Source organism: Saccoglossus kowalevskii, chromosome 4 (assembly GCF_978046115.1).
Source record: "Saccoglossus kowalevskii chromosome 4, keSacKowa6.1, whole genome shotgun sequence".
In the NCBI taxonomy this organism is placed as follows: Eukaryota; Metazoa; Hemichordata; class Enteropneusta; family Harrimaniidae; genus Saccoglossus; species Saccoglossus kowalevskii.
Window position 1 is genome coordinate 21989597 of NC_140644.1, and position 25378 is coordinate 22014974.

Here is a 25378-nt window from a genome sequence, read left to right on the forward strand (position 1 = left end):
ATGAATATTCATTAATTTGTGGGTCATTACATTTTAAAAGGGGCGATATATTATTTTTGGGGGAAGAGTTAGAAAGGGGGATTAGCAATCCTTAGGGGGTCAATACAAAAGAAGGGACCCATTTGGAGAGCAGCCATGCTCCTCGTGTCTGTTGTTGCACGTGACCTACAGCTGTCAACTGTGTTCGTTCTTCGACTGTGTTCGTTCTTCGACGACTTCGGCTGGCTTCCACGTGGGGTAGTATTCTTGTGTTCTGTTTTCCTAACTTGAGTTTTTTAATCCGCTGTTTATGATTTTAACGTCTTTCATGTCTTTTGTAGGAGTGTCCAATCCGTGATTCGAACTTGCGATCTTTGAGTTCCCAGCGCACTGTCTTGTCCACTGTACCACGAGTGTCTTCACACAGGAGTTAGGATTTAAGTCCTATTCATAGGACACTGTCTTCACTAGCATTCAAAAATCTAACTAAACATACTGGATTCGAACCAGCGATCGCTCACATTGCTGACATAGTACAAATCAACTGAGCTATGTGGGGTAGTCATGCAAATTAAATAATTTGTTGTCATATTTAGCTTTATTGCCAAATGGTGTTTGCGAAAAAAAGATGGGCAGGCAAGGGAATTGAACCCAGGTCCTCCTGGTCACTATGTAGAGAACTGACCCACAAGACCACAATGGATTGACTGGATGTATTTGCATTTGATAAGACTATATAGTGTGTATATATATAGAAATACAACATATTTCTATTATTGAGTTACAATTGTCCAAAAAATTGCCAATTTTGTGTTTTTACTTGTGTAAACTATATGCATGCCATAACCCGTTAGTGTACATCTTGCCAATTGGGTGTTTGCCATTTGCGTTGCCCATACCTGACCCGACCCTAACCCTAATGCCAAGACACGTTCCTGTTAATAATTCCGTTGCCCATACCTGACCCGACCCTTACCCTAATGCCAAGACACGTTCCTGTTTATAATTGCTCAACAATGATACTCTGTTGTGCACTGTCTGCGGGTAAGTTGCATTGATGTCAACTGATTAAACAAGTCGCGTTTAAGTAATTTCCACTATTAACAAGTGGTTAAATTGTGACAATAAATGTGTGGACAAATATTTGAGATTAATTTTGGTGTAGACAACTCTCGTTTAATTATTTTACACCATTACAAGTTGTTAAATTGAGAGAATAAATGTCTCAACAAATATTTAATACTTAGTTTGATGTAAACAACTCACGTTTGATTAATTCCCACAATTACAGGTTGTTAAATTGAAAGAATAAATGTGCGGACAAATATTTTAGACTTATTTTGGTGTAGACAGCTCTCGTTTAATTATTTTACACCATTACAAGTTGTTAAATTGAGAGAATAAATGTGTGGACAAATATTTTAGACTTATTTTGGTGTAGACAGCTCTCGTTTAATTGTTTTACACCATTACAAGTTGTTAAATTGAGAGAATAAGTGTGCAGACAAATATTTTAGACTTATTTTGGTGTAGACAACTCTCATTTAATAATTTTACACCATTACAAGTTGTTAAATTGAGAGAATAAATGTATGGACAAGTATTTGAAACTTATTTTGGTGTAGACAACTCTCATTTGATTAATTCCAACAATTACAAGTTCTTAAATTGACAGAATGAATGTATGGACAAATATTGACCATTATATTTGTGAGTAAATACTTGTTTAATTAATTTCCACCTCTACAAGGTTGAGAGAATAAATGTGTCGACAAATATTTTAGACTTATTTTTGTGTAGACATCTCTCGTTTGATTAATTCCCACAATTACATGTTGTTAAATTGAGAGAATAAATGTGCGGACAAAGACTTATTTTGGTGTAGACAGCTCTCGTTTAATTATTTTACACCATTACAAGTTGTTAAATTTAGAGAATAAGTGTGCGGACAAATATTTTAGACTTATTTTGGTGTAGACAGCTCTCGTTTGATAAATTCCCACAATTACAAGTTGTTAAATTGAGACAATAAATGTGCGGACAAATATTGACCATTATATTTGTGAGTAAATACCTGTTGTTTAATTAATTTCCACCTCTACAAGGTTGAGAGAATAAATGTGTCGACAAATATTTGATACTTATTTAGGTGTAAGAACTCGTGTTTGACCAACTTCCACCATTGCAAGTTGTTAAAATAATGAAATAAATATACTGGTATCATTGGATATTTGATTTAATTGTGAAACTTTCTAACAAAACGTTAACTGCTGGCTTCGAACCCTCAATCAACAATTCCGCAGACACGGTATAAATTCAACAACACCACAGAAGATATTCGTCTGTTGCCTGAATTGTTTTCGTAATATAGGGAACGCCATCAACACTTTAACAAAACTTACCTTGACTTGGTTGGGTCTTGTTTATCTCTTGTCACAATCTGGAAACTGTTGAACAAATTGCGCGTCGTCCAGTTTAAGACGTTAGTTATTTTATTATTTATTCATTCAGTTTTGTATGGTGCAGTTTTGTGAGGTTTATTATTTTTTGCGACGTTCTTTGTTTACTTGTTTACGGTTTGAGAGATTTCAGTTTATTTGATTTACGGTAGCTCTGAGCGGGACTCGAACCCACTGTCTTTTCAAGCTAATTTTGTTTTATTTTGATGGCACGCTTGTGCACCACGCCACGACGTTGGTCGTTAAGTGGTGTTCATTTTTCTAACTACTCTAGTGTTCCGATGAGTTGAACGGAAAAGCCAAAACGATTGCTGGTTTCTGATTGCTTCGGTTCTGGTGAGTGTGTATCTAGTGTGATTCGAACCCATGTCGTTTGTATTGGGCGTTTTTTTATTTCCCATGTTAGCTACGCCGTAATATGCAACCACTTCCCCGTTTTATTGTGATTTTGAGTGTTTAATGATGTCTTCCTCACCCGTCACGCCATGACCCAGTTTCAACCACACGGCCATTTTGCAACACAGTTCGTGACCCTCGGCGTCACCCGACTGACTATATGAGCGTTCTCTTCAACTGTTAAGCTAGGATTTATTACCGTTATTATCATTATATTGTCACGTGATTTGTTTTACCTTATGTGTAATGCCTTAAGTATCTTTATTGTAATTTGTATATACCAATTCGTATATACCGAGGAAACGACCCCGATTGAAGGTCATGTATTTTATGACGTCACCAATTCGTGTGTAGGTACTGCTTCTAGATCTGTGCCCTTTTAACATAGGTTTCTATTGAAATCCCATCAATCGACTCACATTTGAGGCCGTGTTTGCGTGTCAACCCTACAAAATGGTTCACACATGTACCCGCCGTGGAGGCCGCCATCTTGGAAAGGCCCCCACGACGAGCGAACTGAAACTGAAAAACAAAATCAAACTAAACGCGGTAGACTTATACGGTAAAATCAAATTAATAAGCGTACGTAAGTAATAAGTATTTAAAAAAAATATAGTACAAAAATAGTAGTAACTTACTAACTATTTGAGGCAAAAACCGTGTTTTTTGAGGAGCACTTGCAAAGCGTGGCAGACATGCGCAGATGGATAGATAGATCATAGATTGATAGATAGATAAGATATGCTTACGGCTGGCATGAAATAAATTACCCGCTAAATAAATTAACTATGAATAGTAATAATGTAAACAATGAAATACTACACTTATATTTCTTATGATATATTTACATTTAATAATACACATAATATCGAGAACGTAATAACAAGATCACGTAATAATATAATTTTCATATAATTTTTCATAAATATACATATTTTACATTTCAAATTAAAAGATATACATACAATTGGACAGTAGTCAGTAATTCGCTGAATACTGTCGATGAAAGAACACCTACTTTTTAAGCCTATATTTCCCATAAAAGTAAATATTCATATGAATAATGTATTTTGAAATAAAGATATAGTTGACAAACATACTGCAAGAAACATTTATCATCAGATATCATTCAAAAAAACAGAATCAATATAATAACTGGGAGTAAGCTGAAAGTGATTCAGGCAAAAAAATACATTTAAACACATGCGTTAATACAACGTAAAGTATCATTTGTAATGCATTCATAGATTAAATATGTATCATATCTAAATATTTCATCGCTTTTATGATTCATTTTCTTTGTAAATATAATTCGGGTGTTTTGACAACAATGATGTCATCACTTAAAGTTATAACTCAACCTCTTGAATATAATTGCTGTGATTCCCAGGGTTTTTTAGAAACTGATTTCAGATAAGTCTCAACGTTCTTGTCAACCATTTCTAGAAGCAAGTCAACCTCTTTCAGGTGTGTTCGAAAACAGAGGACACACATACGAAGATAGTAAACACCGCGTAGTCGCGTGGAAGCAAGCGCCACTCTGCCGTCCCGCATCAGACTGTCCAGTAATTGTTTATTGAATTTCTCGGTGTCGTTCGGAGCTTTGGCATAACGGAATACAACTACTGATAATTCGGGATATGGTCCTAACTGGAAGTCGCCTCGTTCTGTAAATAGATAAATAGAACTACTTAGTTTGTGTTTGAAGAACAACCCGCCCTAAAAAATAACCGTTAACTACAGGCAGTCAACTTTTACGTTACTTTGAAAGTAACAATCTTTACAAATACACTCAGAACATATAATGTCATTACCTGCTAGTTGTTCATGGAAGTAACGTGCTAACAATATCTTTTCCGTCAATGCATCTCTGAATGGTGCGAGTCCAAATAGCTTCAATGGCATCCACACTCGCACTCCTCTGAAATGATGGAAAATATTGTTTATCATTTGTAAAAAAAAATACGTGAACTCAATTAAGAGAGCGCACACCGCAAACATGTTGTCGTGGTGGTGGGCGCACTTGCAGTATGCGCTGACCCAACGCCGTTTTTTTACAAAATGTACGCTAAATGTATATATAATTATTATATTCATTATGACATTGAAATACTTATATTACCTGAAATGACGACTGAGTTCGAATGATAGATGACATGGCGATGGTTCATCCTCACGTTCATCTTTGAAGGAATCTTCGAGGTAGAACGCTGGACGGTTCAAAGCGTTGCTGTACTTCAACTTGCTACCCTGCCTTACAATGACGCAACCACATCCATACGGAATGAATAGACCTATGTTTCAAATTGAGTCATGCGCATTAGAAAAAAAACAAAAAAAAACATGAAGACAATTTATCTCCGATTAAGTCTTTAACGGATGTTGTTGCGTGGATACCACCCCAATACACGCAATATAAATAAATTTACAATAAATTAGTGATCATAGCGAATAGTTAATAATTTATTATGAACATTTTAGGACCAACTCCAACTAGTAAAAGAGAATCTACAGTTTTTCATGATAACTAAAATTTGAAGAATAGATTAATTGTAATTCAAACGTACTTTTATGCGGATCAACTGCCAGTGAATCGCATCTTTCAATACCTCGAAACCTTGGTTTAGCCTCGTTGGACATAATAAAAAATCCACCGTAACAAGCATCGACATGCATCCATAAGCTGTGTTGTCTTGCTATGGACGCAATTTCATTCAATGGATCGATGGAGCCCAGATCCGTGGTACCAGCAGTGGCATACACCAGAAAAGGTATAAGTCCATTCTGAAACAAATGAAAAAAGTAATAACTTTGGTTAATCTAAATATAGGTTCACGTGAAGACGGAATCGAATTCTTAAATCTAAACCTGCAGAAAGACTGGCATCTTTATTAATGATTAACTCCAGCGGTATCAACATATTCGGTTCGGGTCCAGTATCTAATCTCCTACAACTTTTGGTAACTATGTTGCTCCTGCTGCGTGGGTAGACTTAGAATATTAGAATATTAGAATATTAGTGCGTTATCCTGTTATTACTAATAATTAACATTAAAACAGGTAACACGTAGGCGGCAGAACTTGAATATGTAACTATCGGCAGAGGGCGTCGTAACGACGTTATTATTGTAAGAATTAACGAAGATTGATGAAGTATATAATCACCCACAACTGTGTTTTCCCTTGCGACGTGAGTAGACTTACGTTTTTATCTTTTTCTATCATTATTTTGAGTTCTTCTGCATTCATTTTGTATGTACTTTTATCGGTTGGTATAGTGCGACGTACTGCTTCTCGCATTCCGATTGTGTTTAAGGCTTTCTCCACACAGTAGTGAGATATCTGAGTCATGTAAACCACGCACCTGTCAATTATTAACAGAGAATATGTTAACGTAATTAAAAGCAAACTACACCATGATCTCAACACCAGCAAGCGGGGAACCATTCGTAACTAAATAAAAAACAAATTAAATTCCACCCACGTACACAGATGACGCTTTGATTACATACCTGCTGAAATCAGCGGCTTTCACGTTTTTACTGTCTCTTGCAGTTGCCAAGGCAAGAATCGTTGACGCGGAACCACCGGAAGTAAGATTACCCGCGAAGCCTTCTGGGAAGCCAAATGTTCGTCCAATCCAGTTGATGACCATATTCTCTAGACGCACACTGCCGGGACTATCGTGAAAGACCGCTGTTAATAAATAAACATAATAAAAATAAATAAATAAATGGAGTGAATAGATGAATTACATAAACTAATTCGAACTAATGAGTTCAATCGGTTGAACTAGCAATAGCAATTACATTTATTATGTGGTTAACGCGAGGTGACATCCGTCCATGTAATCAGTCACAGTATATTTATAATGTGTATAATTACCGGTTTACTTACCAGAGTACGGGTTAACGACATCAGCAAGGTAGTCGCCCAGCGCCGAGGGAAACACGCCGCCACTATTTATGTATGCCATATGTCCACCATGCGATTCTACCAGCCCACATCGTTCAACGTTCTCCTCAAATAGCTGTAGTAGATCCTCTGTAACCAAAGACATTAGAGATATGAGTTCAATCTCCCTGTGACAAACATGGCTGATCGCAATGCGCCGTGATAGTTTAATTGTCAATTACATGAAAAGATTCTTGCGAATTCCGGATTATAAAATAGTCATCGCAACAATATGTGCGATGACTATTTTGCAATGTATGACTTGCCCGGGATTTCACATGAAAATTACGTCAACTTCGAGTGTTCCTTCCCCGGAAGGGGGCATAGTCAAAACTTACCAACGGGCATGCGAGACACCTCAGGAGTTACATTTTCAGTGGTCATAGGGTCATTTTTGACTTTTTTCGGGATTCAAAAGGCTCGTATTTTTGCTATAGCGGTGGTGATAAAATGTAGGATATGTGGCAATAATAGGTCCATTTTACCGTGGTAATGATTTTGAGGTGGAGTTTTCTTGTAAATTTAATTTAAGGGGCGGGTTTCCCCGAAGAAATTGTTTTAAAGGATTTGGTCTCTTTGACAGCGATATTCACCAAACTTAAAATTGGTGTCTCGTATACCCGTATAGACAATACAAGAGACCGCTCGGGACTTAACTTGTAATTAACTACACGCTAATTTCAATGTAACTTTTCAGTCTGAGTATTATTTATGTAAGATGAAAGCTCCCAGATATTTTCATTAACGAGGTGGAGGGGTGATAAACTGAACGAAGATACTATTCAATTTTGACCTAGGTTCGATCGCAGTTGAGGGCGCACATATTGAGGCAATGAGTACGAAATTTGAAGGACTTTTCAGTGTGACGAGACATTCGCTCATTTTATGTCAAAAACAGACAGTAAAATCAGGAAGACAGGCGTCATTCGTCATTTGCCATACGTCACATCGTTTACGGGTAAATTTCGTTCCTAACAGTTCGATACATCACACTCAATTACAATGCGAAAAAAGACCCGCAACTATTTTATCGCTAACGGGATATAGATATGCACGTACCACCACATAATAGTCGAAGGAAGTGCATAAATAAATATAGCACATTATTTACGTGGTCATTTATTTCACCAGCCCCAGTAGTTACATAATAGGCAAATTTGGTTTAGATCTAAAACGCAATGACATATCGACTGAAATACGGTTGTTATTCTTGAATAAACTGGTGTTCTTTTCTGAAGGGATAAATGAAAAATAACAACAAACGTGCACGTTTCTGATAGCCGCGACAAAATCATTTCCACGACAATTCTCAGAAAGCCACGCCCCTAAATGAACCACAGCAGCAGAGAGAACGGATTGCTTCAGTGAATGACAACATTGATTCCTTCTTACCCATGGGAGTGGGGTTGTCGTTGATCGGGCTCTCCAATATACCCTTTCCTTCTTTGTTATTTGTACGATATGCCTGTGATTGGTCATCCTCCAATCCTGTGATAAACTGTTCAGTATGATCCACTACCTGGTGCACCCATTTCTGTCTCTGTTCAAAGCCAGGGTCCAGGTCTCTGCAGGACGCTTCGAGACTTCTAATTTTAGATAGCATAGTATTTGTGTAATTGTAATGGTTCTCATTCGCGAACTAAAACAGTCTGCTGTCTCGGCACCCTCCCTCTGAAACGAATGATAAACATATTAAGTTTCCACTTATATTATGCAGATTATTTATTCGTTCGATAACGAGACTGTTTACGTCACACGCCTAATATATGTATAGACGCGATGTTAAATAGATGATATGATCTCACAAGTAACACTACAATTTATTTATTAAAGGCTAGGAACAAATTTTATATAATTTTGATATAATTGTAAGTTCACGGATTTGATATCCTGTTTATCCTATGTAACCATTTCACAGTTTCCTGGGCTGAAAAACTGGTGCAGTGATCATGATGAGTGTGTAGTCAAGATATCTTGACATATTGACTCATTTACCGATCGCCGTATTTTTTGAGGCATCACTATATTTACAGTTGTGGGGATGCACGAATAATTAACAGCTTTATTACACGGAACTGTAAAATGGAACTGTAGTGTTGTTAAAGGTGCATGCCGAACTAGCATTTTCTAGCAGTGGTTGTCGCATCAGACTCATGATCGGTAGCCCCAAGTTCAAATCCTACCATAAGGCTGAACATTAAAAGGTCGAGATTCATTCACTAACGAATGCGAATTTGAGGGAACCTTGGTTAAGGTCCGCAGGTGCTTGTGTTCGACCGAGCCTGGTTGACGCCAGGATAGCGCATTAAATTGCCATTTGATAGGGAGATGGCCGCACAGCCCTGTCATGTAGTCTAAAATAGGAAATGACTTATGTAGAAAAATGCACTATGTGTCAGCATAAGCACTTGCAATTTGCACATACAAAAACAAAAGTCAGGAGAGACAACAGTGACATTCAATGTCCGGAACTGTCGCCTGGCACAAAAAATATTTTCTCAAAAAAAAAAATTAAAAAAAAATTAAAAAAATAAATAAATAGATAAATAAAATTAAAAAAATTCTAGCAGTTTTTGTCGTATCTAGATATATCACATGACTGTTTAAGACTATATAACGCAAAATATTCGATTCCTATTAGTTACGCGACGTGTCATTAAAATGCTGGGTTGGCAAAATACAGATATGATTGGTAATATATCGATTGAAATTCTGATTCAGATACCATACGATATTAAAATAAATCAAGACTCGGTAGTTTTAGTTAAAATTCTAAAAAGTGAAAACACGTATATTATTAAGCCGGACACCAACCTAGTGCCGATGGTTCAACACAGCTCTGGTCGCTCAAATGAGTGAGTTATGTTACTCAACACCGGTACATAACATGTAATAGTTAAGAAATCTCGGTTGCCTCAATTAAAAGATCCATATCATACCCATCATACTTGCGTGGTCAATATTTTTGCAAAGTAAAGTAATTTGTAACTATACAGAAACACAAACACTCTGTCGATACAAATATTTTTCTCTTACCTTACGTCACCTGTACCAACTGTATGCAGATACCACGTCAATAAGCAACAAATTGACATAGCTTTTATATAGCATCAGTAATGTATCCCTAACTTTAACTTTCTTATACACGACTCCCTAGCTTGCTAGTAATTAGCAGTCCTCTATCATTGTGATGTATGAGGGCATGGTGATATTTGCCATGGAATGATAAGGGTACCCTTTACTGGTCACGGAGAACTGCTGATTGTTAGTCCCCCTGTGCATAATTGTTCAATCATAATTTACGTAATGTATATACGAGACCTTTTGCACGCAATAACAAAATAAGGGTACGACCGGTCATTAGGCATAATTATATATCTATTATGAATTATATCAAAACAAGGTGCTTGCTTGCATAATTGGCTTTTTCATCGATTATGATTTTCATTTCGCACTTCGGTGATTTACAAGCAATATTAGGCCTTCAACGGCGGCGTTGAATCTTCTTCCCCACTCGTTCGGCAATAATTTCAAGACTAACTAAGTACGTATACATGTGGGGGACCCTAGATCGCCGGGAGACCGATAAACGCGAAAATGAACTGGTTTTCTGATGTCCATTGTTACGTTGAAGACGACGTTTTTGGACAATCACCTGTTATATACTTGTTATATACGGTTATATAATTGGTTATATAGACACAAAAAAATCAATTCCAGTTTGACCATGGTTATACAGACCACCTAACATCGTTCCTTGGGTAACCGATACGATACTGTGAAGTTACATTATCAAAATTAAAAGGGGTGCATTTCAAATTAAATTTCATAACGTCAGTATAATTTTCTGTCTTGTGGAAATGCGTAATGGCAAACATAAGTTCACAACTCAACGGTAATAATAAAACCGCTTATGAGTTTGTCTGTAAGTTGCAATATTAGGCATATATTGATCAGTTTGTCGCACTCTTGTATCGGATTCGTCAAGAGCGTCACATTTACGGAACCCAGTAATACAACCGCATGTATATATTATCATGTAAATTATTAGTCTAAGATTCTTCCGCCTTATTTAATCAGTATAAACACAAATTATAATATCACTTTCCATGTATTGTTCAAGAACAAATAGAGCTGGGTGTTGTTGTGTGTGTTTTTTTTGCCAATGCGCCCTGACGGTCATAAAATAAAAAAACTTAGGGAGGGCATACTAATATACAGCGAGCTACGTCGAAACTATTGATATACAGCAACCTGGATGAATATTTTAAAATACGATAAATATTTTAAAACAATATACATGTATAATCAATTAATGAATCATATACAAGGACGATACACAATTGCAAAAACAATGCACATGAGGCCACATAAAGTAAAATAATGTTCACAAACGTCTGAAAACTATGCTTTGTAAAATTCATTGCCAAATTTGTAGTGACCATCTCAATATACGACGACCTAAGGCGAGCATCCCAATGTACGGCCAGCTACGGAGACCTGTAGAGCGAGCATCTTAATATGCGGTGACTGAGAGAGAGCATCTTATTATACCGTGAGCTAGGGCGATCATCCTAATATACGGTCACCTAAAACGAGAATCTTAATACTAGTATATGGCGACCTAGGACGAGCATCTTATTATACCGTGACCTAGGGCGAGCAACTTAATATACGGTGTACCTCGGGCGATCATCTTGATATACGGCCACCTAGAAAGAGCATCCTAATCTACAACACCCTAGGGCGGACGTCTTAATATACAACGTCATGGGACGAGTAACAAACTGTGTCAGCATAGTATACCACAGTTTGCAAATGTGCCAATCAACACGCCCCCCCCCCCGCGTTTTAAATAACTCGTGAATGAAACGAGAAGTATTCCCAATCGTAGACAACAAGTACAATCTTGCTGTCATCGTTATAAAACGTACACATCGTAACGTAGTGTAGATATAAGAGTGACAAATGATGAAAAACTGCATTACGCGGGCATATTTAGATTATTTCAGGTTGAATTTGGTACAGCAACCCATTACTAATTTTTTTTTAAATCCAATCATCACAATTTGCTTGAACAAATGTACCCATTTGACCTTTAACTCTTTCGATTCGAAATTTTTATATTTAAAATATGAAAACGATTACAACGTAGATGTAACGCAGAAACATGTTTGTTTTTTTTCATTCTGTTTGGAGCACATTGAATAATTTGCTGCTAAGTCCACAATTTCTCAGTGAAATCCACGCACATATTTTCATCTACTAATAAAACTGTATACCACCAAGAGTTCTGCGGCTACTATAATTATACCGTCTATCGAGCATAGTTCACGTTATATAAATGACACATCATGTTAACGTCCGCTTCTGAGATGCCTAAACTGGAAATAATAGCGGGGTGATTCGATACGCAGCCTGCCACCTAGTGAACTTTAACCAAATTTCCGAGCGAGTCACCATTTAACTACTAGCCGATGAAAAGGATGCCACGCCTGAAATCATATCATATAGATTGTTAAAGTGGCAATATGGATAACTTGCATTGCAATCACATTTTGTTCCAGTACAGTAGTTGGATAACTTGGACTAGCACTTTTTAAATATCTGTATTGCACATTCGTGTTTCTAGTAAAGTAAAATAAAATAAAATATGACTATTGTGGCGTTTGTCATATTGTTCATTCGATACATTTATTGCATTACTGGTAAGTACTTGTAAGCACATGCGCAGTTTGGCAGGTCATTATACGGACTATATTGCGCGCGACTAGAACACCATAACCAGCGTACGTTATCCGGCAACATGGATAAAAATATTAAAAAATACAATATTTTGCGGACGCTTTTCACACAATCCTTGTACATTACAATGTCTCAAAGTATTGCTTCCAGCAGTACACGCCTGTAATTCAACGCATATGTGCATTGCTAGATGTGATTGTTTCATCTCGCAGTAGTATAGTGTAATCAAAATCTTCGTAAGTTAACATGGATATCTTAGTGTAGATTTCAAACAGATCGCTAATTGTAGTAACACAAATGCTGATAACATAAACATTTCAATTAAATCATTTGAAACATTTGAATGTTGTTAAATATCACATTTTTGATTTTTTTCAGCCTGAAGAGTGCGTTAAGTTGATCGCTTGGAAGTCTGGCCTTGCAACTGCACATCCAAGAACTTGACAGTTCACATTAGTTATGAGATTTGTGTTCGTCGATTTTTTTTATTTATTTCGCCATTTATTGATTACGCAGATTAACAAGTTCCCAATAAATAATCTGGGCAAGTTCCCGCAGTGATTCACTGCTCGTTGCGAAGAGGATCCAGTGAACATACCCTAATCAAACACAAACATCAGGGGAACGTAACAAAGGTTACCACTGAACGTCCCATCCATTTGTGATTAAGTGGCTATTTGGTACACTGGCCCAGGTTAGGATTAAAAGAATCCCAGATAAGATTTGAACTAGAGCCTATCGATTATGAAACCGGGTAACGACAGCTAGCCTACCCACATTAATCGTACGCGTTGTAATATTATCACCGTCCATAGAGCAATATAAATATATTCACAGTGTTGCGTTGATTTACTGGAGTGGGGTCACAATAGGTCGTGAAATACTGACGTACATCGTACAAAAGTGAGGGTCGGTCAACGCATTGCCGGTCAACGCATTGCCGGTAACGCGTAAAATGAAGACAATCAAAGGTTAAAGGTTGAATAACATTCACACAATTATATCGTTACTAAAATTAAAACAAGAGGTTCTACCATATACGGGTTGCAGTTTACAAAGCCGCTCACGACAATACAAATATGTTTACTTGAGGACGGGACATCAACACGCAAAACTCCCTACACTCTACTAGTAGTATTTGTAGCACATGACATTGCAGTACCTCGTAGTAAAGCACTCTACAAATGATAAAATATCGATCAATTTCCAGGGTTAATATTAAAAAAATTAAATGTTAAAACCCAGCTAGATTCTCTTTTTAAAAAAAATCCGAATACACTTTTGTCTAGTGATTTATCTTTAATCATAGTACGTTGCAGAGTTGTGTGAGCCGGAGGCGAGTCACTTTTTCCTACATCACTAGATTTTAAAGTATTATACGGCTATTGTGACGCGCGATCTTATTCAGTTTGTTTTCATATACCAACCTACGCATTCGCGTCACATGCGCACCAAATCGCGGCGATATTTTCAACCGCATTTGACTGGCATTTAGGCGTGTAGACTAGTTTCATCAATGCTAGTTGTTATGTACATTTTTACCTGCATATGATTAAAATCCTTTGTTATAGGTCACATGGTAACATTACAAAAGTAAATTACTTTGATCGTCGTAAGGTTTTCTATACGTGTCGTGTGCAACACGAGTTGTAATACAAGAGATAGTGCATTGATTGCTTTAACGACAATCTCCATTTAACACGCCGAATACCAAGTGAAGGTAATTGTACTTCCTGCATTTATCATGATCTCTGATTTTCCGAAACTTATCGAATTAAATCATTGTTAAATCACATCTAGTACTACTCTTCCAATCATAATGCTTCATTGCGGAACTTTATATACACTAAATGTCGCGTTGTCAAACCTCCCCGGCCGGTTCTCATATATTGCGACTTTTATACGGAGGACATGACGAAATAAAGACACTGAGCAAGTCCAAGTCTTACTATCATAAGAAGAAACCACATAGGTTGGGTTCGAACTTTGAGTAACACAACGATCGATCCGGAAGAGGTGCTTCTCATTGAGATTTTTTGAACTCCGTGTCAGTCATAGGTTTTTGGGATATTTCATTCTAATATTCTTCGAGTTAGATTTTTATACAGAACACAAATTCCGAGTACTGCATTTACGCACCTAAATGCTCAAGGACTTTTGTAGCACATTCCAGTTGGAAATAGGGAATTTCATGAAAATAGTTGACAGGACTTACTGAATGAGAATTTATATGTTTTAAGTCCTCCTCGTGGAAGGGCTTTGTCCTATACTTAATATCATATCACATTGATGTACGAGTGAATCCTCTATGAACATAACATAACAAAGTTATAGCCACGTACTGATATCAACAAAACCATATATAGAGAATATAGCGTTTATCCATATGAAACGCAAAAAAAAAAATAAAAAGTTAAAAAATAGAAAAATATATAAAAACAATTTATTCGCTCCCCGAGATGCAGGGTGCGAAAGTGTTTTTTGCATAATTTCTAATACTAACGTAATGTTAATCCATAACTTGACAATTACCTATTAATTATGATATCGAATACTCTAGCAACTTTTCTATGGATGGGCCTGAATTAAATAAGTCTTGGTTGCCCTACTATGACATGCCATGGCAGGAATGCATTGTTAACGAAAGAGAACATAGATGTGTGGGGAACTTCGGCAAGCTCGCAGATGACACTTACATTTAGGGATACCAGGTTCAACCCCCCCAAAAAATACGCATTAGTTTATTACAAATAATTTCTCTCTGTTTCATTTTCTAGAGCTCTCCTTCTGTTACAAAATTTCACAAACTCTACAATAAAACTCCAAGGCGTAGCAGGGTAAACATGCGATCAGCCAATCGCTGCAGTCGTTGTAATGATCGCGTGATTACCGGGGATGTGTATCACTGAATACAATTAATAAACAGTGTATTTATAAAATTCCTGTAATATATGTTTATAATGTATACTTTAGTCATGCAAGTCGTTGCTCATAAATAATACTCCACGATCGTGTGAGTACATGATCAGATGAGAAATAAGTCCTTGCAATTATCATTCAAATTTCACCGCTCCAGAAAAATGATTTCAAATTGCTTCACAGTTTGCTAGTGTATCATTCATTTTGTGCAGTGGTTCACAACTTGCTTGATTATCATTGGGATGTCTTCAGCTACTCACGGCTTGCAGGGCCCTGCTCGCGGTCCTTCAAATTTGCTGAGTCGTTTTGTTTTTCGGGAAAGTAAGCAATTTAACACGACTTTCAACTTAAGACGACTTACTCTGAATTACCGTAAACGGTCTATTTAAAATAATACCCTAAGTGAAGTATATCGCAGTAATATAAATATTTCGTTTTTTAACTTTCACGGTGCCCAAATCATACCAAGTCACGGTGCTTGTTGCAATGAAGGGGGACTCAAGTGGGAGTCCCAGTGCCTCAATAGGTGGCAGTAACGTCGGTTTTGCAGTCCGTATTGTTGTCAACAGATGAGTAATGCAATTAATATCCATTTATTTTTAGTAACTGTAAATGCAGGCACCAATATATTCACTATCAACAGTTCATTATATAGCGGAAGTATGCTTGGTTGGGTGATTTGAGCTATTTTTTATTTCTGAATCACACGCCCTCTACGGTTTATTTAAAGGAATATTATGATGTCACCGCTGTTCCGAAGGAAAGAGTCAAATCATTCGACATGATCAGGTCAGAGGACAATGTCGTAGAATAAATATATATACTGGCAGAGGCGGTGGCACGAAATTTTGCATGGGGGGGGGGGGTCTGTTCATCAAGCTTGCACCGAAGGCCCGATCTTAGGGGGGTCTGGGCGTGCTCCTCCTAAAAAATTGAATTATGACCCTCTGAAACGTTATTTTCTGTATTTTAATAGTCAAATTGTCAGCTTGATTTTGGAGGGGCGACGCCCCCTCAACACTCCCCCTCATTTGCCGCCGCCACTGACTTGAAGGAACATATTTCAAAACATGCACACTCTAAGTCGCAATGGAAAAATTACTTTCTAAATAAAAAATATTCCCACCAACTTCCTCACAATCATTGGAAACTTTCTCATGGCACCATGTCCTCGTTAATTAGTGGTTCATTTGCATCAGTACATTTGTTGGAAAACAGCAAAATAATAATATAAAAGAATAATAAACAAGAAAACAATAGAGATATACAAGGCACATGATGCGGAAAGAGTGAATTGAAACATGTAGAATGTAAAATTGAAACTAAATACTTGAAAGCATCCCTGTTTTGCTCTTTTATTACTACTGCTTCAAATAAACGTTCCTCTCAGAAACTAAATATGGGTCAATGATTTATGGGCGGAACATAGCAGGAAAATGGAAGGCAATTTGGGAGTTACCTTATAAGGTAACAGGTGAAGACAAAATGAGAATTTTTCAGTTCAAAATTTTGCATAGAATTGTAACAACAAATTTATTCTTATACAAAAATAACTTAAGAACAGATAGTATGTGTAAATATTGTCAAAATGAGGAAAATTTAGAACATTTGTTCTGGTATTGTTCAACTGCACAAAGATTTTGGAATTCGTTTGACGAGTTCTGGAAAAAGATTTCTGATGATAACACAAAATTAATCACATGTTCAAGTATTATCTTCGGAGTACTGGAAAACAGATCCCTTTTAAATTTGTTGTTACTAATTGGTAAATATGTCTTGTATTGTAGCAGGTTTACTGGTTATAGCCCAACAATAGCCTATTTTATAAGTAAAATTAGAAACCAAATTAACATTGAAAAATGTGTTTTAACTGAAAAAAAGTTTGAAACGAAATGGAGCAAAGTGCTGCAAGTGATTGAAGGATATTTGTAAGTTAATTTTATAAGTTTATTTAACATGTAGTCATTGTAAATTAATGAAATTCAACAGTTAATAAAAGAAAACAAATGAACCCCTCCCTCATACACACACTAACAACAACAGCCCCTCCCCCAACCATTTTTTCCCCCACTTTTCCCCCTTCTCTTTTTCTTTTTCTAATATTGCTTCATTTTATGTTGTTAATTACCTTTGTGTATATCTTTTTGACATGTAGGATTATTTTGAAGTAATGTACTTTTTTTGGAAAATATGTGAATAAAAAAAAAAAAAATTTAAAAGAAAAAAAAAAAAAAAAAAAAAAAAAAACGTTCCTCTAATCAAATAATAAGTTGTACATTATTTATAAAATACCTACCGTGCACGTGAATTAAAAAATAGGCTCATTTACCAGTAGAACTGAAAATGTCCGGTCTCACATTTAACGGAATACGTTGTATTGTCGATGCTAGTGCGTTCACTATCAGTGTTGGCGATCACGAGAAAACCATGTGACTTAACTAACAACTGACATTTTCAAGCAGTGCTTGTCGCCTATTGTGCGTTGTTATGGCAATATGTAATAACCCGAGAAACCAACATTCGTCAATAAACGAACTACGTTACATCAATATATCAGAATTTGCCAACAAACTGAAGGAACATTTCACAATTTACAAATGCAATTTTCCGACTCGTTAGTGTATTTTATGGCATCGAATACAACCAGCTTAATAAACAAATCGCTGTATCATGACTCGAATGAGTGCAACTGACCCACCCCTCATTCACACCACTTGAGAACGAATTGGTGTCAATCTAATCTCAATTAATTAATTGTGGCTGGCTAACGTTCCTCACGGACTCATTAATGTCGGTCGATTCAGTCGACGAAATAACAACCCCCATGTTGATTCACAGTTCAACGTGACGGCCGACTACATGAATCCGAATATACTACTCCGAGTTTCGGTGTTAAGCCAGAAGTGCGCGTACAACATTTTCTCACAACTTAGAAGCCGCTCTTTGCCCACGATTTGTACAGTGTGTATTAAATATAAGTTAGAAATATGGAATATTTTATGGTAAATTATTACTGGCGAGTTATTGCGCCGTGTACTCAGCGGTAATAATGGTACTGTTGAACATACTATTATTAGAGCAGATACAAGGGAGTGGCCGATACTGCATGAATCAAATTTATTGGATATTTTATTCGAGTCTTAGATTCTACGACCAGGAAAACGTGTTACTTTTGCGACAAAGGGCGTATATTGGACAAAGTTAAATGTTTCCATTATTTGCAATAGCAAGTATATCATCCGTCATATTATGTGCTAGAAAACCTACATCGGCCGGGTCGAGCTGCCTGGAGCTGATTGTTTATAAATAATTTTCCAAACACAACATGCACAATTTCATACTTTCGAATAATCCAAACGTGTTATCTAGTGTATATGTCTGGTAGCGTCGCATATGTGTGGGCACCACCAATGAGCTCGAGGTTTGATTCAAGTTGACAACGAAACCTTAGTGACGGCGAGGTTTGTCAATCAAACCTCACTGTAATGACGTGTTGGTTGTGGAATACGGAAAAGGGACCGAAGCATGCGCACTCAGGCTGCGCACACAATACGCTAATAACTATTAATGAGTTTATGACGTAGACACATCTCGTGATTATTAATTGTAAAATTGCAATTAGTTATACAAAGCGTTTATTATGAAACACCGGAATCACGTATATTCGGTCTTGACCCCGCTACATATATATCTATTGCGGTAATTTGTAGACTGTACACGCTTTCTATCATGGTCAGCTGGTCACCAAATTTAACAAGTGTTTCCTGTCTTTACAATGTAGTCTGCATGAGCGTAGGCAAGCCTAAATGAGTTTCGATTGTATCAAGCGCCACCAGTGGCTGTTCTCGGCTCCATGCATCAAGTCAATCGGTTGATGGAATTTCTACTTCAAAATTGAACGACGTGCATTTAGGCAGCAGTCACGGTTATCGCGCGACACAAATGCGAGACTTGTGTTAATAAGCAAACTATTATTCCCATAACCCATCGCGTGCTACTAACTCGCAAACCTTTATGGCGATAACGGTAAAAGCCAGGCTTGGTCTAGGCGGTTAAGGAATATATGTTGTTCAAATAAATTTAACTGGTTAAACCTTGGTGATATATACTCTGATAGTAACAATCAAAGTTGCTTCAGTCGATGTGTGATCATTGTAGTGTGAAACATTCCATCGAATATCTCGGCCGTGTCTATATCTGGTGCTTGCATGACGCGGCAACAACCACCCTATTAAGAAGGCAGACGTACTGATTTTTATGTTTGATTGACAAATTAAATTATTCTAAAAAACGCTGAAGCTAGGCGGTTGATGCATGTATATATTTCGTTTCAGCTGTCTGTAGCGACAAGGCAAACACATGTGATTTCTCTCTTGCTGGCCCTGCTTGTCTTTCAGTAGAATATGAAATGCTGCCAGCATGCGGAGAAAATTAAATATGTTTGGTAAGCGTCGGGCACTATCACGGACCCGACACAAGAGCCTAAACTGTGTTGACTACTACCAATTGCTTTACTGGTACCGTAATATCTAAACTGTTTACTGTATTCAAAAGTAGTAGCTGGGTATAAAGGAAACTCTGCGACTTTTTGTTAACCATATTAACCATTCACACGACAATTTATGATTTTTCGGACTGCTGTGCCCGTTTTCAGAAAAGAACTTCAATCTCGGAAAAGTGACGAGGGGTCTTAGGGCGAAGGACTATGGGTAATGCAACAAAATACGGCCCGCACCCGTAGTTAGCTGACTTTCAGCAAATCGCTGATGCTGTTACAGTATCAGCCAATCGCTGATGCTGTAATAACACATTATCGACTCATGTACCACACACGGACCCCTAATTATCGCCTGCCGACATTAAATGAGATTGACATCGCTAAAAACTGATGGAAAAATAATTAGCGATTGATAAGAAAATCCATGCGCCATCGGAAATGCTATTCTACATTTTTGGGTCAGAAATTGAAACCTGAAAACACTCAGTCTGGCTTTGCGGATAACTCCCACTCTGACCTGAGGGGTTGTCCAAGACGTTTAATGCTCTAATAATAATTTCTGGCATGTATTGTCTCACAGATCCAGTTTCAACTGTTTCTAAAAATACCCTTAATATTTCTGAGATTTATCAACTCAGTGCTGGGATTAACCTAAATGTCTACATTAATTAATACATAGAACATACATTGTCTGTATTTATCTTTATTCAATGTCTATCACATCCTCACTAACATCGTTGACTATTAGAAACCCTGGGACCCCTCCTGGTAGACAGTGGAAAACAAACTATATTCCATTTTTTTTCTTCACTCAGTTTTGAGCTTTATTATTTTCTTATTTTCTGATATATAAACAAGGATTTATTCCAGTTCTAGGTACCCAGACGCTTCATCTTCTCTCCGTTTCTTCATGTGTAACCTCCACGTGATTACCGCCACCAGTCCCGAACTGAATAAAACCAAGCCGGCACCAGTCACTTCCCAGGCACTGGGCACACGATCCACCACCAGGTACTCCAAAGAGTAAGCCGCCACGACCTCTACGTTGAACAGGAGAGCCGCAGTAGCGGCAGGTTCCAACTGCAAGCATCGATATGAACACCACTGCGCCAGAGCTGTAGAGAATGCCACGCCACAGAATTGACCTATTGTGTCTCCTTCCATGTCCCATTCTGGCTCCTCGTCAACTGAGAACATCATAACGACTGATATCAGTGATGCAATTATTGCGTCGTAGAATAATGACGACAAAACGTGAAGGCGTTCGCCCAAACCTCTCTGAACCACGTAGGCAGATGCAAAACCGACTGCGCTGGCAACTGCCATGATGTTTCCAAGGAGTTTATCATCTTCATCGTACTCATCATCATCGTCGTCACCGAACAGAAACGTCGGTTGCGTAATCAGTACAACTCCAGTGACGTTGAGTACAATTGTAATGACATCCACCAATCGCAACATCTCACGCAGAAATATACAACCAAAAATGGCAGTGAAGACCGGAAGAAGACCATTGGTGATGGCGGTTACGTTGCCCGTGGAGATTAGCGTCAAGGCAACCACATCGCCCATTATCCCTATCGTGTATCCAACGCCTTTGCCGAAAACTAGCCCGCCATCTTTAAGGCTCTCTAGTTTTAGACTTACTCGGTACATCAGCAGAGGAGGTATAATGACACATCCGATGGAAACCACTGTGATGAAATTAATCTGTAACGCCGGCACATCGTGACCAATAAGATGAATGAATATCGAACAAGTAGCGAATGACAAACCCGACATAAGTCCCAGACCCACGCCGTAACCTGTTTCCATTAAACGTTTCGTAGAGTGCCAACACTCACCCTGTGACTGGCCACTGGGTGACGATACGTTGTTAGAAAGTTTCTCCACATCTTTGACGCCGTTTATAAGACTAGAACGGTCTCCCTTTGTTTCTCCAATAGCCATTTCTGAAATTAAAAAAAAAAATGTGTTTAAGCATAACATATACAATTTTTTTAAAAAAACAATCCATACAACCAACATTTGACTCCATTAAATCACTGGGGTCCATCACAATAACAATGAACACAAATCTGAAACATTCAATTGCAAAATGTAAACTCACGAAACTGAAAACTACCTTGTACATTTAAAGCTAAATTTTTGACTATTTTTCGGACAGGCCATAACTAGAGTCGAAAAGTTATTATTTCATTTTATCTGAAAATCGCGAAAAAACTTGCCCAGTTAGCTAAACATGATTACGGAGTAGGAGGTGTGAAATACACCGACGTCACATCACAGGATGATGCATTAAGGTTAAGATAAGACGCTTGAATAGAGAAGCGGCCAACCTTGTCTGTGATACAGTTCACGTCTTTACGATAAAGTTCTGATGTTTTAGAAAAAAACAAAACACCATAATGTACTAATCAGCTAAACTTAGTGTATGCTCATTTACTTTTTACCATGTTATATGTGGAGAAAAGAAACTCACCTGTATTTGTAAAGTATAACAATGATCTAATTTCTGTAACAAATATAAAAAGCAAATTAGTGTATACAAATTTAAATGAAATTAGTGAAGCAAGTCTTTCATATTCAGGGATGGAATGGTGTATCACATTAAAAACACGCCCCGACTGGCACAGGAAAATATTTCTGAATCAATAACAGGAGAATTGAAACGAATTGAACTCGTACTATAGGATATCACATGTTATCATTATAAGTACTTATATATATGGAGAAATAACAGAACATAATGCGTTGTGAAACTTACAATGAAGTAGATTCTTTAGATTGTATATTTCTGAATTGTAAAAAAGCCACGCTTGTATAGAACCTAGTCAACGATATTGTTACTAAAAATAAAACAAAGAAAAACAGATTACGCTTAAGACTGAGAATACAGTAGTTTTACTGTACTGAAAATGAGACGTATTGTTTTCTAATTTTGGTTTGAAAATGAAGATTCACAAATACTGGCAAACTGAGGCCAACATGTTAGCCAAAGCACGACTCTGGTGTTGTAATTCTGCATAACATAAAAAATGAACATGGATTGCGATGTTTAAATTTATTTGACATGTAAAGAAACTGTTGTCACCGTTGCATTATTATTCCAATAAAATAACAACAATATTCAGAAAACAATTCATACAACAATAGCGAAGACATGTATCGGACGACGGTATTTAGAACGGCATTATTCGGTGGAATTGGCTCACTCTATTCAGTATATGTACATTGTTCTGGTGGCTATTCGGTTGGATGAGCGTCACGACATGACGTGTCAGAGCGTGAAATTTCTCGTTTAACAATTAAACACTCCAGTAGTTACTAAGTAGGCTACACTTCATGGAGTCTAATATTATTATTAAAGATTTAGTGGATTTGTGTCTTCTCTTCAAAACATTTAACTTGTAAATAGTTTTATTCATGCAATGTGGTGAGCCAGGGTCATTAATACGAACTATTCGGATTCCAACAAATACTACTTCGGAAATTAACTATTTTGTATAGATAATGTCAAACGTAAGGATAAACTGAATATTAGTACGTAAAAATACCAAAACAAATATAATTAGTATGTATTCAATGTTATTGCCGTCTAATAAACTAGTATGCAGTATAGGGTATGCATTTTAGTGTCCTAAACTTAAAAATGGAATACGCAGATTAAAAGTGTTTAGGTGTAAACGAATTTAGTTATAAAAATAGACTCATTCAAAAATGAAACGAATATAGCGCAAAAGTACAAAAGGAAAGAAATTGCTACTGGGTAAATACCCACTACGCGGTTTGGAGTCTATCCCTGTATTGGGCACTCGAACGTTTGTCATGGAGGTAAAATACAGGAACTTGAACTATTTGAAAAATGAAAATATATCAATCCAGATTTCTTGCTTTTCCAAAAAATGTCATGAACCAGTATTATCAAACAAGCATCAAATTCAATTGTTAAATCGATTCACAACTCCTTAAAGTGACACTGCTCAATTGCATACTGTTGGTGTAACGGCAATTGGGACGCAAGGGTTCTAGAACGACCTTTGTTCCTGAAAAATGATACTGGCTAGCGGAAACAATTCACTGAACTCTTCAGAGTTGGTCCACCATCACCAGCGATGACATTTAAATGCCGTCGCCTGGATGGTTTTATCCTAAACATACAATTACTTACCGTGTATATGTGTAGAAGTAAAAAGAACGATTTACAAATCAAAACACGTAGTAGTGCAGCATGGTATTCAGAACGCCAGTGAGAATGAATCGTGAGAATTTAGTGAAAAACGCGAGCTTTGAATAAAGATAAACGCTATCCCTGCAGTGAGGGTGGACCGTATGATTAAACAAACTTGAAATGATAAAATACATTGCAACAGGAAACAACCCCCGCCCGTAAGTTTCCAAAATTACATGGAGAAAACATATGGCGAAACCAGCTGAATGTGACAATTTCTACCCGGAAAAGTGCTAATTTTGTTTATTTTAAACTATCAAATGCGAGAAATATTGAGATTTAGAAACGCATAAAGACAGAATTATTTTTTCAATCGGAAGTACTATTAGGGCATTTGTCTACCATGAAACAAGATTGTCTGTCATGTCGAGTTGCTAGGACTGGTACTATACAACATTGTAGATGAAATTGCATGGGTCCACGCCAACATATACAAGAGACCGAATGTTTTAAAAATGACAAAATTATCATAGTTATTCTGTTTTTTATGATAAAAATGAATTCGTTACAGCTAAGGTCATTCAATTTTGCAAGTGCCCAGTAACTTGTTGTTCAAACTTGCTTAAAGTAAAACGTTACCCAAATATCAAAATTAAGTCATAATTAATATGTGATATTTCATGTTACATTGATAAATAAAATGAAATAATACAGGGTCGCCGTACTCAGTTCGGAGAAAATTGATGTCCAAAACTGAGTGCATTTTTAAAATGTTTTATAGCAGTTTACTGTTGTTTTTATTTTATTAAAAAAATGCATGTAACACTATTTTTAGTTGGATTTGACGAATCTTGTTAGCCGACATATGGCGAGGTATATATACGAATGCCGTCAGTCGACGTATAGCGAGGTATATACACAAATGCCGCCAGTTGGCATATGGTGTAGTACCGGTATATATATATGAATGCCGTCAGCCGACATAAGGTGTGGTGTATATATGAATGCTATAAGTTGGCATATGGTGTGGTATAAACACAGATTAGTCAGCATGATGAGTTACATACACAGAGAGGGACAGAAGACATTATTCCTCACAAAAATGCATTTTACCAATATATTTGGAATAGTGAATCCAAATTGTGTTTTACTGATACCCTACAAACAAGAGACCTGCAAAATTTAATAAAACATTTCAGTGTGACAGATTTTGATAAAACCCAACAGTTAATCAAGCAAGTATTTTACTTTCAGAAA

At 37.0% G+C, this 25378-nt stretch overlaps 3 protein-coding genes across 3 annotated transcripts in view; all 3 read right to left on the reverse strand.

Moving 5' to 3' along the window:
• LOC100367416 (uncharacterized) overlaps nt 1-3598 on the reverse strand; it is a 29232-nt gene extending 25634 nt beyond the window's left edge. Inside the window, exon 1 of the mRNA XM_085497959.1 lies at nt 3473-3598. The gene's annotated coding sequence lies outside the window, so the exon portion shown is untranslated. The remainder of the gene's footprint in view (nt 1-3472) is intronic.
• Nucleotides 3599-3658: 60 nt separating this feature from the next.
• LOC100373467 (uncharacterized) lies at nt 3659-9961 on the reverse strand. The gene is made up of 9 exons (XM_006815546.3): nt 9825-9961; nt 8181-8459; nt 6732-6878; nt 6347-6530; nt 6039-6198; nt 5402-5618; nt 4957-5128; nt 4649-4755; nt 3659-4501 (listed from the first exon to the last, which is right to left on the reverse strand). Exons 2-9 carry the CDS (start codon nt 8389-8391, stop codon nt 4191-4193), a joined length of 1509 nt encoding a protein of 502 aa, XP_006815609.2. The 5' UTR covers nt 8392-8459; nt 9825-9961; the 3' UTR covers nt 3659-4190.
• A 10672-nt stretch (nt 9962-20633) lies between these two features.
• On the reverse strand, nt 20634-24157 carry LOC102801112 (solute carrier family 35 member G1-like). Its single transcript, XM_006825407.3, has 4 exons — nt 24122-24157; nt 22718-22799; nt 22433-22465; nt 20634-21902 (listed from the first exon to the last, which is right to left on the reverse strand). Exon 4 carries the CDS (start codon nt 21898-21900, stop codon nt 20812-20814), a length of 1089 nt encoding a protein of 362 aa, XP_006825470.2. The 5' UTR covers nt 21901-21902; nt 22433-22465; nt 22718-22799; nt 24122-24157; the 3' UTR covers nt 20634-20811.
• Nucleotides 24158-25378: the final 1221 nt, after the last annotated feature.

Excerpts from the sequence above, each read along its gene's own strand:
- LOC100373467 (XM_006815546.3), bottom strand. The coding sequence starts at position 8,391 with ATGCTATCTAAAATTAGAAGTCTCGAAGCGTCCTGCAGAGACCTGGAC. Across the intron at positions 5,619-6,038 it reads TGATAGAAAAAGATAAAAAC|AATGGACTTATACCTTTTCT; the intron begins GTAAGTCTACTC and ends CATTTGTTTCAG. Across the intron at positions 5,129-5,401 it reads GGCAGTTGATCCGCATAAAA|GTCTATTCATTCCGTATGGA; the intron begins GTACGTTTGAAT and ends TTTGAAACATAG.
- LOC102801112 (XM_006825407.3), bottom strand. The coding sequence starts at position 21,900 with ATGGCTATTGGAGAAACAAAGGGAGACCGTTCTAGTCTTATAAACGGC.